The 14,212-nt window shown below is 35.6% G+C and overlaps 2 protein-coding genes across 4 annotated transcripts; one reads left to right on the top strand and one right to left on the bottom strand.

The window, feature by feature from the left end:
- The first annotated feature begins 2,175 nt into the window (after nucleotides 1–2,175).
- Nucleotides 2,176–10,775, top strand: LOC123309909 (palmitoyltransferase ZDHHC20-A-like). Of its 3 annotated transcripts, XM_044893212.1 has the most exons (4): nucleotides 2,177–2,895; nucleotides 2,950–3,204; nucleotides 5,636–5,947; nucleotides 10,288–10,399. In XM_044893212.1, the coding sequence occupies exons 1-3, from the start codon at nucleotides 2,510–2,512 to the stop codon at nucleotides 5,919–5,921; spliced, it is 927 nt and encodes a 308-aa protein (XP_044749147.1). In that variant the 5' UTR covers nucleotides 2,177–2,509; the 3' UTR covers nucleotides 5,922–5,947; nucleotides 10,288–10,399. The 3 variants fall into 3 exon arrangements, with proteins under 3 accessions (XP_044749145.1, XP_044749147.1, XP_044749146.1); XM_044893210.1 differs by lacking the exon at nucleotides 5,636–5,947 and having other exon boundaries at nucleotides 2,176–2,895; nucleotides 10,288–10,775; XM_044893211.1 differs by lacking the exon at nucleotides 10,288–10,399 and having other exon boundaries at nucleotides 5,636–5,987.
- LOC123309908 lies at nucleotides 10,695–12,618 on the bottom strand. Its single transcript, XM_044893209.1, has 3 exons — nucleotides 12,409–12,618; nucleotides 12,067–12,358; nucleotides 10,695–11,676 (listed from the first exon to the last, which is right to left on the bottom strand). The coding sequence occupies exons 1-3, from the start codon at nucleotides 12,409–12,411 to the stop codon at nucleotides 10,835–10,837; spliced, it is 1,137 nt and encodes a 378-aa protein (XP_044749144.1). The 5' UTR covers nucleotides 12,412–12,618; the 3' UTR covers nucleotides 10,695–10,834.
- Between the last annotated feature and the right edge of the window lie 1,594 nt (nucleotides 12,619–14,212).

The following is a 14,212-nucleotide window of genomic DNA, read 5'->3' as shown; positions in this document are numbered from 1 at the left end:
TAATCTCCGATATTTCGTTGTTAATAGGGGGGGGGGCTTATTTCGTAATAACCGCATTCTTTGACAATAAAAGGAATATTTTCTAGTCATTAAAGCTGAAGAAAATGTTGGAAAAAAACTTTGCTGGAAATTTGTCGACATGTAGTGGGAATTTCTGTTGAACAAACATGGGTGTTCATTCTATTTCTTGAGAATAAGGCATCGGTGAACATTGTTGTCAGATTGCATAAGTAAAGAGCCACAGACAAAATCTCTTTTTGGAGGTGTAAAAGTGTTTTTGACTCGGGCCTCCAGGGTCTTTCAAACTTTAGTGTGTCTTACTTCCACTATCCTAACGGATCTTTTGCTTGTTGTTGGTTCGTCCTCGACTATCTTCAGAATTTCCTACGTATACACTATGCAGCCGGGAACCCAGCTTGCTACGGTTTACGGTAGCATCCCTAATAGCACAAAATAGTCCTATGGACATCCATAGGACGTCCTCTTCGGACATTACGGACATCCATGGGACGTCCATTTCTGGTACAATGGACGTTCTATGGACATCCGAGGGACGTACAAATGTCACAACTTTGAACAGAATTCGGACGTCCATCGCGGACGTCCAATGGATATCCCGTTGGGATATTAGCAATCTCAACGGTACAAAAATTTACCACGACGTTGGCTATCCTATTTATTAGAATTTTAATGTCCTAGAACCCAATGTCTTACACTCAGACGCAGATATTATTTTTTCTGTGTTGTTCTCATTTTAATCCATACTTACTAGAAAGTTTTTACACTTGGCCCGGATTCGAACTCGCGAGTACGTGGGGACACCGCATTACAGGGTCTTCGGTGCAACCGTCCTAGCTACCGAGACCATACGATATATCTACTTGTAGGAACATATTCATTATATTGTTAACTGATTTATGGAATAGTAGTCGATTAATACAGAAATGCATTTAATAAAAACTGAAGTCTTGAAACTCAAATATAGATTATTTTATAATAGTAATTACTCAAGTATTAAGTCTTCGTTCATCATAACGTTATACATAATATAATATTCATAAGATATTCATATACTAAGCGGAAAAATGGAGTTTAGTGAAAAATAATATTAAATTTCGGTGTTCATTGATATACATGTATGTATTATTTGGTCCATATTACGGACACCTAGTGAATATCCGGTATGGACATTCAAAAGATGTCCCTACCGAATATCCACTAGGTGTCCGTGATGGACGTTATACGGACCATGTAATATATATATATATATGTATATAAGTTATATGGTCCGTACTATGTTCATCTCGGACAACTAATGGATATCCAGTAAGGACATATATTTGACATTGCATGTATTAAGTCGGTCAGGGACCATTTTGGGACTACATGATACGGACATGTGTCATATGGTCCGTATTATGTCCATCACGGGCATCCAATGGATATCCGATACGGACATTGTACATAAATTGGACTAACAATGGATATCCATCTTGGACGTCCTAAAACTGTCCGGAAACGGACGTCCAAAGGACATACAAATCAAGTACATGGACGTTCCGACGTTAAATGGACATGAATTGGACGTCCCAAGGACGTTGTGTGCTATTAGGGATAGGCTTGTTCGTAGAGTGGTTCACAACGGTTGTGAACTGTACAGAGCAAGCGCAAATGGATTTTCGCTACCCTAAAATGGAATTGCGCTTGCTCTGTACAGTTCACAACCGTTGCAAACCACTCTACGAACAAACCAATTGTGCTTGCACTCACCATAAACTGGAATCAATTTATTCAAAGTCGAATTTCGAAGCAAGTTTCAAGCAATTATCGCGGTTTATATGGATCTAATGATGTTTACATTCATTATCAAAGTTGTAGAGCCTAAAATTTGCGAAAAATTTTGTCCGAGACCTTTCTTCATACACGGTCAACTGTTTTTAAAATAGAATGGCGGAGAGCGCGAAGCCGTTAAATATACACACTGTAATGAGTGTAATGCAAGGTCAACCATGAATATTTATTACACTGACTCGGCGACCTTATTCTGCCTCAAAAATGAGAAATTTCGATCAACCATCAACTTAGCTTAGCCTTTTCAAGCGGGATATGAACAAAAAATTATATTAATTCTGAAAAATTCAGTTAAATTAATAAGTTTATTGATTTCAATCGAATTATGCACTGGACAAGGGGTATATTCATTCTTTCAATTTTTTAAAATGTTCTGGGCGGGTTGCCATCTCATGAAACACGCTGCGTCGCAATCTCCGTGATAATCACTGATCATCTAACAATCACCACACACTTTCAAAAACTCTACGTCTTGAAGGTCGACCACACAAAATATATAATATCCTAGACTCTTTTAATTCAGGTCCAAAATGGGACGTGTAAAAGTAATGATCTCACCGTGACGACCATTTTGGAACTCCCAAAGAAATATCCAATTGTATCTGTACTCGTAATTTTATCAATCAGCTCGATCAGTTGTCAAATCTGAAACTTTAAAATGAAGAATGACAAGCCTCGTAATGCTATGCCATGTTTAAAAAAATGTATACAAGCAGTTCCTTCGGCATTACTCATTACTCTCATCGCATGGACCTATTACACTTATATTGTGGAGTTCTGTATCATAGAATTACGAAAGCATACCACGAGACAGACGATTTGCTTGACGATTGGCAATGCCTTTTTCCTCATGTTCACATGGTGTTACTTACATGTTCTGTGCTGCAAAACAAACTACAGGATTCCCAACGAGTTCAAGCTTTCGGCTGTGGAGCATGATCGACTTTTATATTTGACTCCGCAGAAGCAAAGTGAAGTTTTAGAGCAATATGCTCAGAATAGACATCTAACTTTATGGCTAAGAACTGCTGATAATCTGATAAGGTGCTTGGAGATCTTGAAAAGTTTTTCAATATAAAAATAAATTTTAAATTCCAGATATTGTATGAAATGCCATCAAATAAAACCAGACAGGGCACATCATTGCTCCTCTTGTGAGAGCTGTGTCCTTAAAATGGATCATCATTGCCCTTGGACGAATAATTGTGTTGGTTTCGCCAATCAAAAATCGTTCATGTTGATGCTGACGTATGGAACATTAGCTTGTTTATTCTACTCGATAGCAGTTATCGAATATTACCTTCATGTCGGTTACGTAAAACCAAACATCCACACAGGTTTCATATGTTCAGGGTAAGTAGGGAAAAACGCTGCTTCAAAACTCATTCTCTAGTCGAAGTTTTCATTATATACTGCATGTATACTTTACTGTATATTGTACAGTACTGTATACTGCATTTTTTTAAAGCAGAATTATTGAAGTAGAAACTGTGCAGTAACTGTATATCAAATACTGCATTTTCAAAATGTAGTATTATCAATACAGAAACCTAAAGGGATCTAAGATACATTTGGAATACGGATCTGATACCTACACTTCTCAGTAAAAACGCCGCGCTCCGCCCGCGGTTAGATCAGAAGTGAGAAGATACATCATTGAGTACGACTTCATATATATATTATTCAGTTGGTATATCTGTTACGGCTAAAGATAGGTGTGAACATAAACTTAAAAGATTAGCCGGCTAAACTTAGGTTTAGCTTCGGCTATTTGCTAATGTTAGTTTCTTCTATCTTTAGCCGGCTACACTTAAGTGTAACCAGTAGCGTACCGTAGGGGGGGGGCGGTGGGGCGGTCCGCCCCAGGCCCCGCACCAGCATAGGCCCCCAAATGATGGGCAAAAAAAAAACCAAACATATTTTAAAAAAAAATTAAAATAACTTATCAGGCCCCATGACGGCAAAGACCTCCACATTATACAAATGGTTAGTTAGTTATTGTTCCGTCAACATTCAAAATACAGTCCACTGGGCAGCTTTCACTCAAAGCTTAAATAATAATAAAACATAAATAATAATAAACATACCTATTTATGTCTGTTGTCTGCTACCTTCATTGTGCTTGATAGTAATTTATATTTGTTATCGAAACTGTTTGAGTGACAGTGAAAAGACTTATTAGTGTTACTATGTGGGGTGTTCATCACGATGCATTAAAACTAACCTTCAAAAAATTTTGAGGAAAAGTTTCATCTTTAAATATATTCTATAGGGCCCCCTCATCAAAAGCCGCCCCAGGCCCCGAACTATGTCGGTACGCCACTGAGTGTAACCACATCTCATCGGCTAAAAATGTAGAAGCTAATAGAAGAGGAGAAAAGTATTGGCAAGGCTTGAGGGGCGCAAATTTTCGGCAATTGAAAAAAAAGTGAAGAAATAGTAATATAGTCAAACTATTAATGCAACGTATTTTTGTATGAGTTTCACATATTTTTAATAACGAAAAAGCATTCTGTTGAGAAATTGAGAATGAACATATATTTGTTTCTATAATGTGTCTCAAGGTAATCTTATTAGCGAATCTAAACGCCTGATGACAAAATTCAAGCGAATATGCTACTTTGAGTGTGAGGGAGAACTGATAATGGTTATCTTTCATCTTGTTATTATTCATAATTTGCAGAAGAATACAACTATATTCATGTTCGTATTTTTTTTTGTTCTTTTTTGCAAAAGTATTGATTGGAAAGAAATTGAAACATTAGAAACTATCTTTTCCATTTCGTAGAAAATTTTTCCATTAACCCAATTATTGAATGGTGAGGAAAATATACTTTTGTTCACAGAAAAAAAATTTATATGTCTATAATATCTTATATTTCATTTCCTTCTGAGGTCATATTCTGGTTTTTCAAAGGACAATTGACTATTCACGTTCCTATTGTCCTGTGGAAAACTGTATATCTAACTTCTGTATGTGGATTGATTTTAAAAAACTTAGGCTCGATTTGAAGAGCATTAATTTCTTAAACAGATGAAAATAACTCATTAAAAGTTAAATTGAAAACCCATGGCCGTTATGTAACAAAACCTCAATACAATAGTATTCGATGCTATTTTGCATATTTCAATTCTAAAAATTGAAACAAAAACGTGGCCTCGTGCTTTCGTCTTCTCTTATCCGATCATTCAAAAGACATCACCCTTTCGCGTGTCCATTGAATACATTTTTAGCCGTTTTGGGTAATGCGCACATTAGCCGGCTAAAGATGAAATTCTCTGACGCAGATGAATATTTTATCGAACTTTAGGCGGCTAATCTTAAGTTTATACTCACACCTATCTTTTGCCGTAACATATCGATTATTTGAACGGTACGGTCACACGACTACTGGGTTGTTTTAGGTTTTTTCCATCTTGAATCTGTAAATTTTTATTTATATCAAACAATATTAAGAATAGATATGAAATGGTGAGAAAAATTGATCTGCTGATCAAAATCAGCAGAAGAAAAAACTCGAACAGTGCATCACGTAATAGCCCAGATTTTGATGGAAAACTCAAACTCATATAATACCAATCTTACTTTAATGGCTAAATGTTTTTATCAAAAGTCGCTGAGAGATTCAATAAAACACACAGGTATCCGCTAAGGAAAACTATGAATCCGGTCAATTTGAATATTCAAAGGGTTAGAAAAAGTTGACATGAGTGTAGGTAATTTTAACGAATCTGCAACATAATTTTTTTTTCGACTCTTCATGTCATTTGTTTATTGTTGCAGATTTGTAACTTCTATGGTATTCGTTGTGGGAATGAGTGTGATGCTGCAAGAACAGGTGTATAATCTTTTGAAAAAGAACGAAACAATATTGGAATCATTCCAAAGGCGAAAGCAGACGGTCCAATTCGAGGACCACCGTTTCACATTCAATTTGGGCTATACAGGAAATTTCCTCGACTGCTTCGGGAGAGACGCGTGGAAATGGTTTTTTCCAATGAGTTCCGCGCACCATGGCGGTTACAATTATAGAGTGCGGCATAAAAAATATATGGCGAATATGGCGTGATCTGAATTCAATGTACACTTTTTTATGTGGGTATCAAAAACAAAATTAAAGAACCCTTTTAGATGCTGTTGGTCGATTAAGATTAAGTGTATTTGTGTTTGAAATGCTTCGTAAATTTATTTACCAATATTTCAGTTAAAAACTATGTAATGAGAGGGCAGTTTTCAAACCTACCCATTTTAGAATAATCCTTTTAGTTTCATTTTAGTAATTTCATTTTTTTGAATTGATGTTCCCCGCAGGTCACTTCACTTACGATTAACTTGCTGTCGATTTGCGATTAATTAGTGCCGTCAGCCGTAAAAACTTGTTGGGAGATTTCTTTAGAATTTTTTTTTTGTTACGATTCGGAGTATAATTTCTTCACTTTATTTGGGTGATTTAAATTTTACGAGTGCAAGTGGCCAAACCGATAGGTAAGACGACACTCCGTTTTTTATATATCAATAGAACTTCAGTCTCCGTCTACTCCCCTCCTACACCCGAGTCTGAGTTCCACCCCTACTGTCAATAACGTACCCTGCTGGTGTGGATACCCGGGGGGTACAGAAGGCACTTTGGGGTGGCTACCCTTCCTAGAATATTCCCGTTCGTTCCAGTGTTCACCCCAACGGTTAGGGAAGCACTCTGCTGGTGTGGATACCCGGGGAGTGCCGAACGCGCCTAAGGGTGAGCCGTCGTAATTCTGTGTCGTCGTATTTCATCCCCTAACTTGGCTGAAGTCCTATGCCTGTCCGTTGTATCCGTCTTAGGTTCTGTCTGGCGAACAAGTCCGTAAACCCCGTATAACGTTTGAGATCGGATCCTGTTTCATTCAGTCCATTTTGCCCCTGTGAATACACTGATCTCGAGTCTTTTACTTTACGAGTTTTATAATAGTGCCATTTGTGTTTGCTTGTACGAGTAGACAAATATAATTTGTGTACGTTGATTTTGACTCCCTGGTTGTCGCTAACACCCCAGACACCGAGGAGCCTTGTCTTCGGCTCGTAGCTACCAGGGTAGGTTTGCTATTTTCCCTTAAAGAATAGCTGTCGCTCGAGTACACCGAGAAAAAGACGTTACAACTAACGTTTCGACCATCTTCACGTGTTTTCGCTTTTTTCCAAACATTAAATACAACCAGGCAGTATGAAAGCACAGTATGAAATTAATGATTCAATGTTATCTTCAATAAACTGCTACTGCACAAAAGCATAGATGTTATACCTTTGTTGGTATTAACTATAAATCCTGTTTAAAGAAAAATTTTCAATATTTTGGAGATTAAACTATATTACTTGATGGAAATCCATAGTAAGGTTGGATAATTACGAAAGATGAAAAAGAAAAAGTCTTATCCCTCATTCATCTTTCGTGATTAAACTCCAGATATAATGTAGATTCGAGTTGTGTTCAGTTAAATATTCACAGGTAGAAACCTGCCAGCAACTGAAATGGCATGATCTATATAGAAACTCCTAGAAAATTTTCTGACCTCAAAAGGGGCCAAATCTAAAAACAATTTTAAACGTCCTGATAACAATAATAATAAGGTCTTTATTTCCAAAAGGAATCCCAAGGGGGAAGTTTGACCCAGTAGAGGTGTTTTACCACTTGACCCTTCTTATAAAAAAAATCAAGTGCCATAGAGTGAAAAGAAGTTCACTAACATAACAGTTACAGAGAGAAAACACTTATATATATGTTTCGGAGACAACCAGAGCTAGCAGCAGCTGAGAAGGAAATCCTTGACATTTCTTTTGAATTTTTCATTTTTGAGCTCTTTCAATTCATTATAGCCATAGCATTGTATAAAAGATAAGGTGGACTCCTCTTTAAAATTATATTGTGCAAAGTGCAGTGGGCATAATGAAAATTTGAAAACGTAGCCTCATGGGGAACCATACCAACTTTTTCAATGAATAATTTAATACTCGATGATTCGATCCAACGTATCCTAGTTCAAGCAAAAACCATAAACAGAAGAGCAGTAATTGAATTTTGACAAGACCAAAGCCTCACATAATAGCTTCTTGGTGAAGATAGGCAAATATTATCTATGGCGCAACAACATTCTTAGAGACCCAGAGACCCTTTCTCTATGTAGAGACCCATTAGCTTCACCAGGCATGCTCCCTACATGTTCACAAAATCTCATCGAGTCATCCAAAACCAAACCCAAAACCCGCAAGTCTCGAGAACTATCCACAAAACTAATGACATTATCTGAAATAGTCAGCTTGAGATTGTCTTCAACAATTTTCATATTGATTTTTGGGGAGGAAGCGAGAGCCAAAGAATCAGGGGCGTAGCTACCGCGGTATCAGTGATACGGGGCCCCCAGGCTTTAGGGGCCCCCGAATGTCTGTAAGCAAAAACTTCCCAAAAATGTTATCGAAAACCTCTTACAGGTTTTACAATAGCATTTTTGCTAACTGCTAAGACAACCATTCATTTCAAAATCCCGTTCATCACACCGAATCGATCATTCAGATAGATACGAATACTTAAAATCTGAAATTCAGAAAATTCGTGCCATCAAAGAACTTTTAGAATTAGTCCTGATAAAATTCAATAGCCTTGCATCCAGTTTTCCGGACGATATTACTGCATGCCTTTCATTTTAGACTATTCCGGTTACAACTGCAATCGCTGAAAGGAGTTTTTCAAAATTAAAACTCATAAAAAATTATCTGAGGACTTCTATGGGACAGGAACGGCTGTCAGACATATCGTTATTGTCAATAGAGGGGGAACAACTTAAAAAACTGTTTTGTATATTATTTTATATTGTTTGTGTATTATTTCGCTCCCAGCACCAAGTATGAGTTAGAACTTTTAATTATAAGTACATACAATCATTTCGATACTAATCGAACATTTTTTGCTACTTTTATTTTTACTTCACCCTTCCTTAGGGCCCCTCAACACATTTTGATACAGGGCCCCTCTAAGGCAAGCTACGCCACTGCAAAGAATTATTACTATTCAGATTCAGGCCAACTTTCTTCACACTTTTCTGTGGGAAAGCTTATTTGACGAAAATAATTCAATCAGAACAATTTTCGATAAGTTTGAAGATAACCGAGATACGAGGGGTGCCTAAAAAGTGACACTTCAATTCTTAAAAACTTCAAATTTCTGCTAGCGCTTTTTCAATTTTCATAAAAAAGAAGCAATCTTTCAAGATAAGGGAGATACCCAACTAAAGTGCTCAGAATGGAATACAGGGTGGGTGGGCAGAATTCGTTGTCTTCTGAGGGGATCTCGAGAACTATAAGAGCTTAGAAGAAAACGGATGACACATTTTCACAATGGTGAAAACCGTAGCCTCCTGCGATTCTTCGTTTTTGAGTAGGCAGCAAAAAAGCTGTTCTCATAACTTTTTTTTTTCTTTGAAGTTACACATCATTGAACTCTAAAAGAACTTCTTTCAGAGTTCAATGTTACACATCTGAAACTTGAACCATCTTAGGCACTTTCATACGTAGAATCCACTGACAAAAGATTCTCTTCAATTCAAGAAATTTTGCATTTAAAAAAGCGAAAGTTCGCCTAATGATTCTAAATGAAAGAAAAATTGGAGCTCGTTAGTGGATTCTACGTGAAAAAGTGCTGTAGAAGGTACAAGTTTCAGATCTGTAACTTCAAAGACAAAAAAGTTATGAGAACTTCTCGAAACAGTCAATATCTCATTTTTTGCTAATAACCTAAAAACGAAAAATCGTAGGAGGCTACGGTACTTTTTTTCTCCGAAACAGAGCTAGGAAATGTGTCATCCGTTTTCTTCTAGCTCTCATAGTTTTTAAGATCTAGATCATCAAAATTTTACTGATCAAATTCAATATTAATGAAGTGTGGTATATACATATATATTCTTTTGAAAAAGAGTGTTACAAACTTTTACAATCTGAAAAACAATGAAGCGGGTGTAAAGAAATGGCAACAAGAGACAGATCCTAAAAACCTGTTCCTTGTTCCAGATCTCAGTGTAAGCAGAGGAAAAATGTCAACGGGGTACCATACATATCTTCGTATGATACATGAAAAAACAGAGATAAAAACCTCAAAAAAAATCTCTAACTTTGCCCGTATAAGTGTAATGATGATGTATTTGTGTAAAGAATAAGCTGAAATTATTATATTGAAGGACATCTTCATATGACAAAATCCAAAAACAGGGCAAATAATTAATTAATAATAATTTAATAATGCATAAGAAATCTACAAAGTCAGAAATATACCTAGTCCATCAAATTGTTTTTCTGCAATGGAATTTCAAGAAAACTTCAACATTCATGAATGTTGAAACCTTGTTTCAATTAAAATAATAATGTTTTATTTTTTAAAAGGTAGATGTATTTTGAAGCGATATTTATTTCAGATTTTTCTCATCTTCATTCCTCATCATCTTCATGACCGTTCTGTTTGGTCAGCATTTAGTTCTTATATTGAAGAATGAAACGATAATAGAATCAATTCAAGAAGTACATTTCATAAACCCACGTCTCACTTTCAATATGGGACGTATGCAGAATTTTTTAGATGTTGCTGGAGAAATTTGCTGGAAATGGTGGATACCCAACAACTCTTCCTATGGAAATGGCGTTTACTTTGAAGTTCGATACAAACCTGGTAGTAGTTCAAGAGGAAGTTCGGGTACTTACAGCAGAAACTCCAGATTATAGAGAAAATACACTGTTTTATTTAGTCTAAGCACAACATGTAGGAAATGCAGTTTCGATCAAATATTCAAATTTGTATATTCGTGAAAGTTTCTGAAGAATAAAGTAATAATAATAATATATTTGTTAAAATGTTACATGTTGTATAATTTTAATCCAATTTTATAAAAATTATCAACTAAGGGTATTTCACACAATTTTTTCAATCAAAAATAATGCATAACCTAATTCTTCTTCTCTACTGAATTACTGCGATAACGATTTTGTATAACTTATCATTGGACTGTTAGGTTCAACGTCGTTCACTATATCTAACATTATTTCTAAGTCTTTAATAGAATGAATATAAAGGGGAGAGCCTAGGAGAACAACTTTTTTACCATCAATTGTGATCTCACAGACTAAACTTTTTGCATTGACAGTAACAACTTTCTCTGGTGATAATTTTTTGGTGAAACTTACTGAAACCATCTCCTGCTTGTGAACCATTATTTTGATCTTCCAATCAGGATTGGGCAACTTCATATGTTTAACTTCCGCCACAAGATTTTCAAACTGATAACCCAACTTCCTCAATTCAGGTTGTTTAGGCTTTGGAATTTCAAGCCAATAATATGTTTCGCAATCAGAATTTGCCATATTGATGATAGGTCCATTTTTGACTGATTTAGGTGTGCTCGTTACAGGAGATCTTTTGACTTGATCTGAATCTGAATTCATAATGGAGGATTTAAGATCTCTCACTACAGAATTATTTTTGGTCAGAATAGGTTTAATATATTCTTCAAAGGAGCTTTGAAAGTGAGGATAGTTCATTTTTTGTTTCAATGATTTTGTTTTTGAAGTTTGACTTCTGAATTCTTGCAGTTCTGATTTGCCAGCCTCAATAGTAATTTCACAAGAACTTTTACGGCAAAGTTTCCTAATGATGATTAATTCTTCTCTGACAGAACTTGAAGGTTCTATACTACGTTCAACAATTTCTGTTTTTTTTTCTTCAGGGATTTTTTCTGTTTGTGTTCTATTCAAGGTGTTTTCTACAATGGACTCTTCAACAGCTTTGATTGGTTCACAATCCTTTGAACTTTCTGAAATCAGAAATTGAAATTATAATGGTGAAAAATACGGAAAATCTTAGTTGAAAGCAAAACAAAATCCTTTTTTTGCAGCCTAAACTTTTCATTATCAATATTTTGAAAGCTTGATTTTATGCATATACGGATCTTATCATGAATGAATGAATAAATATTTGAAAAATGTGGGTTCTCACATAAAGAAGTATAAATAAAAAATAGGATAAATTTTGGGATCATAATGAATGGCCGAGAACTATTCAACTATAATATTCTTCTCTTGGTGGAACTTCTGGTTATACCAAAAGTTGAGCTGAACTTTCCTGCTCTGATACTCCTCCAAGTGACGAAACGTCATTAAATTTGAAATTTTTAGATTCTGGTTCTGTCATTGACAAGAATCACCTTTAATTTCACACAGTGGTTCCTCTTTCTCAGTGGTTTCTTTCAGGTCAGCTTCACTAATAGAAGAATTGCTAGAAGACTGTTTACTTTTTTTTAGTTCTCGCAAGCGTTTGAGTCTTCTTGCAAAAGAAATATGTTCTGTAGATTTTGCAGTTGATATGAGTTTGAATCTCCCTATATGTGGTCTTTTACTTATTCTCTGAAAAGGACGAGGTTCATCTGTTTTTATATAAACTCTACAACGTTGGGCATACTCAATTTCTTCTTTACATAAGCCACATTTAATAACCTCCTGAAAAAATCGAAGATTACTATTTAGCATAAAAATAAGAATTTATTTACCATCGTTACGTTCGATATTACGATGAAGAGAAACTATTTTTGCATGATATTTGATGTTCATAATGAATCAAATTATTCTAATCACCTCTGAGCAGAAAAATTGTGCTTATTCAACAATATTATTATTCAATTTACTACAAACACTTATCATAGACAGCTTATTTATAATTTCAATTCTCTCAAGGTTATGGAACTGTCACTTACACAATTCAAAAATCACTAGATTGTATACTGCAGCTTGTACTGTATTCAATGGATATCGAAAAGCAGACGAAAAGTTTTAGGTTAAAATTGATGAACTACTTACTTTTACTTGCTGCTTTCTTAAAATAACACAATTCAATTGAAGATTAAAATGTCCTCCAACAACACGTCAATTATTTTCCAAATGTGAGACATGAAACATTAAGCAATACTAAAATACTGTTTTCCTTTTAACACAACGAGTTAAATGGTCGAGAACCTTGCTCACAAAGTATTCTTTTTCTTATGTCTCCATGGGTATGAGCAAAGAGGAAAAGGTTCCTCTTGAGCAAATTTTGATCCTCAAAGAATTTGCCATATGTTTGAGATTTATTGTATTAGGGAACTTTTATAGATGACCTGTTTTGAATTTCAAACGAAATTAATTCAGATGCATAGCAGCCGTTGATAATTAAATCAACAAATGTTACTCTTGAATTTCTTTATATGCTATGAGTGATGTGAATCGTCATTTGAAAGAAAAAACTATGAGAAAAGATGTATAAAATAAAGAAAATTGAATTTGACGGTGTTTCAGTTTAATCGAAAATCTCAGCTGTATCTAGACATCCAACAAAGGCAAGGCAAAATTCGGGAAACTTTTTAATTTTGTCCGAATTGACGAATTGGCTCACTGACTCCACGAGCCATGATAAGACTAGGCTAGTTGGTAGTCTAGTGTAGTCGAGTAATTTTAGTAGCTTAAACACCCGCTTCTGTCATACCATACCAGGCTATTCTTGGTGTTCATACACTAAATTACACGCAACTGGACTAAACAATTAGTCCAGTCTGAACAAGACTTCATTCAGACTAGGCTAGCGAGTAATTTAGTAGCTAAAATATCCGCCAATACTACTAGAGGTAATCGACTGAATTCCTTGGTGTTCACACACTTTCAGTAAATGATTACTCGCTAACTAATAACGTCGTGCGAACTAGACTTCAGTGAAAGGGGTAGCATATCTCTAATAGCACAAAGTAGTCCTATGGACATCCATAGGTTGAAGAAAACTCATTCTTATGTTAAAGACTGTCTCGTTTTTATAGATATGCAAAGTCAATGTGGTCTTTGGTCTAGAAGGCGTTTTGATGTTGCCACATTATTATACAGGGTCCCCCATGATCGACCACCCATATATGTTGTTAATAAATTTCCTACGGGATAACTAAAGAAGTTGCTCTTAGTTCTTAATTCGCGAGCCGACGATGCGTCCTGGAGACCTAGTAGATTTTCAAGAGTAGATGGTAGAAAGAAAAAAAGGTTCTATGATGTATGCACTTTCAGCGGTGGGGAAAGCGTTTGCAGGATCTAAAAGATGTAAAAAATCGTCAGTTGTACATACTCGAGCGTGTCTGATCAAGATACTGTATATGCCCCACGTGTCTTTGATAATAAATTCATGTTAATCTGACAGTTTCCATTGTGGGGCTAACAGCCGTAAGGAAGAGTTGAATATGGTAAAAAAAATTTTTTGAGAGCGTGTCAGATTTTGAGAGGATAAGTTAATTGGTCCCAAAGGAAGCCACTTTTCTAGTGACAATTCGGAAGTGAAGTAAG

This window comes from Coccinella septempunctata, chromosome 3 (genome assembly GCF_907165205.1).
Source record: "Coccinella septempunctata chromosome 3, icCocSept1.1, whole genome shotgun sequence".
NCBI lineage: Eukaryota > Metazoa > Arthropoda > Insecta > Coleoptera > Coccinellidae > Coccinella > Coccinella septempunctata.
This window is presented reverse-complemented; position numbering and strand designations above follow the sequence as displayed.

What these genes read in the sequence shown, in the direction of transcription:
- LOC123309908 (XM_044893209.1), bottom strand. An exon ending in ACCACTGTGTGAAATTAAAG is followed by an intron (nt 11,677 to 12,066) that starts GTGATTCTTGTC and finishes TTCTGATTTCAG; the next exon opens with AAAGTTCAAAGGATTGTGAA.
- LOC123309909 (XM_044893210.1), top strand. Translation starts at nt 2,510, where the DNA reads ATGAAGAATGACAAGCCTCGTAATGCTATGCCATGTTTAAAAAAATGT. An exon ending in ACTGCTGATAATCTGATAAG is followed by an intron (nt 2,896 to 2,949) that starts GTGCTTGGAGAT and finishes TTTAAATTCCAG; the next exon opens with ATATTGTATGAAATGCCATC. An exon ending in ACAGGTTTCATATGTTCAGG is followed by an intron (nt 3,205 to 10,287) that starts GTAAGTAGGGAA and finishes TATTTATTTCAG; the next exon opens with ATTTTTCTCATCTTCATTCC.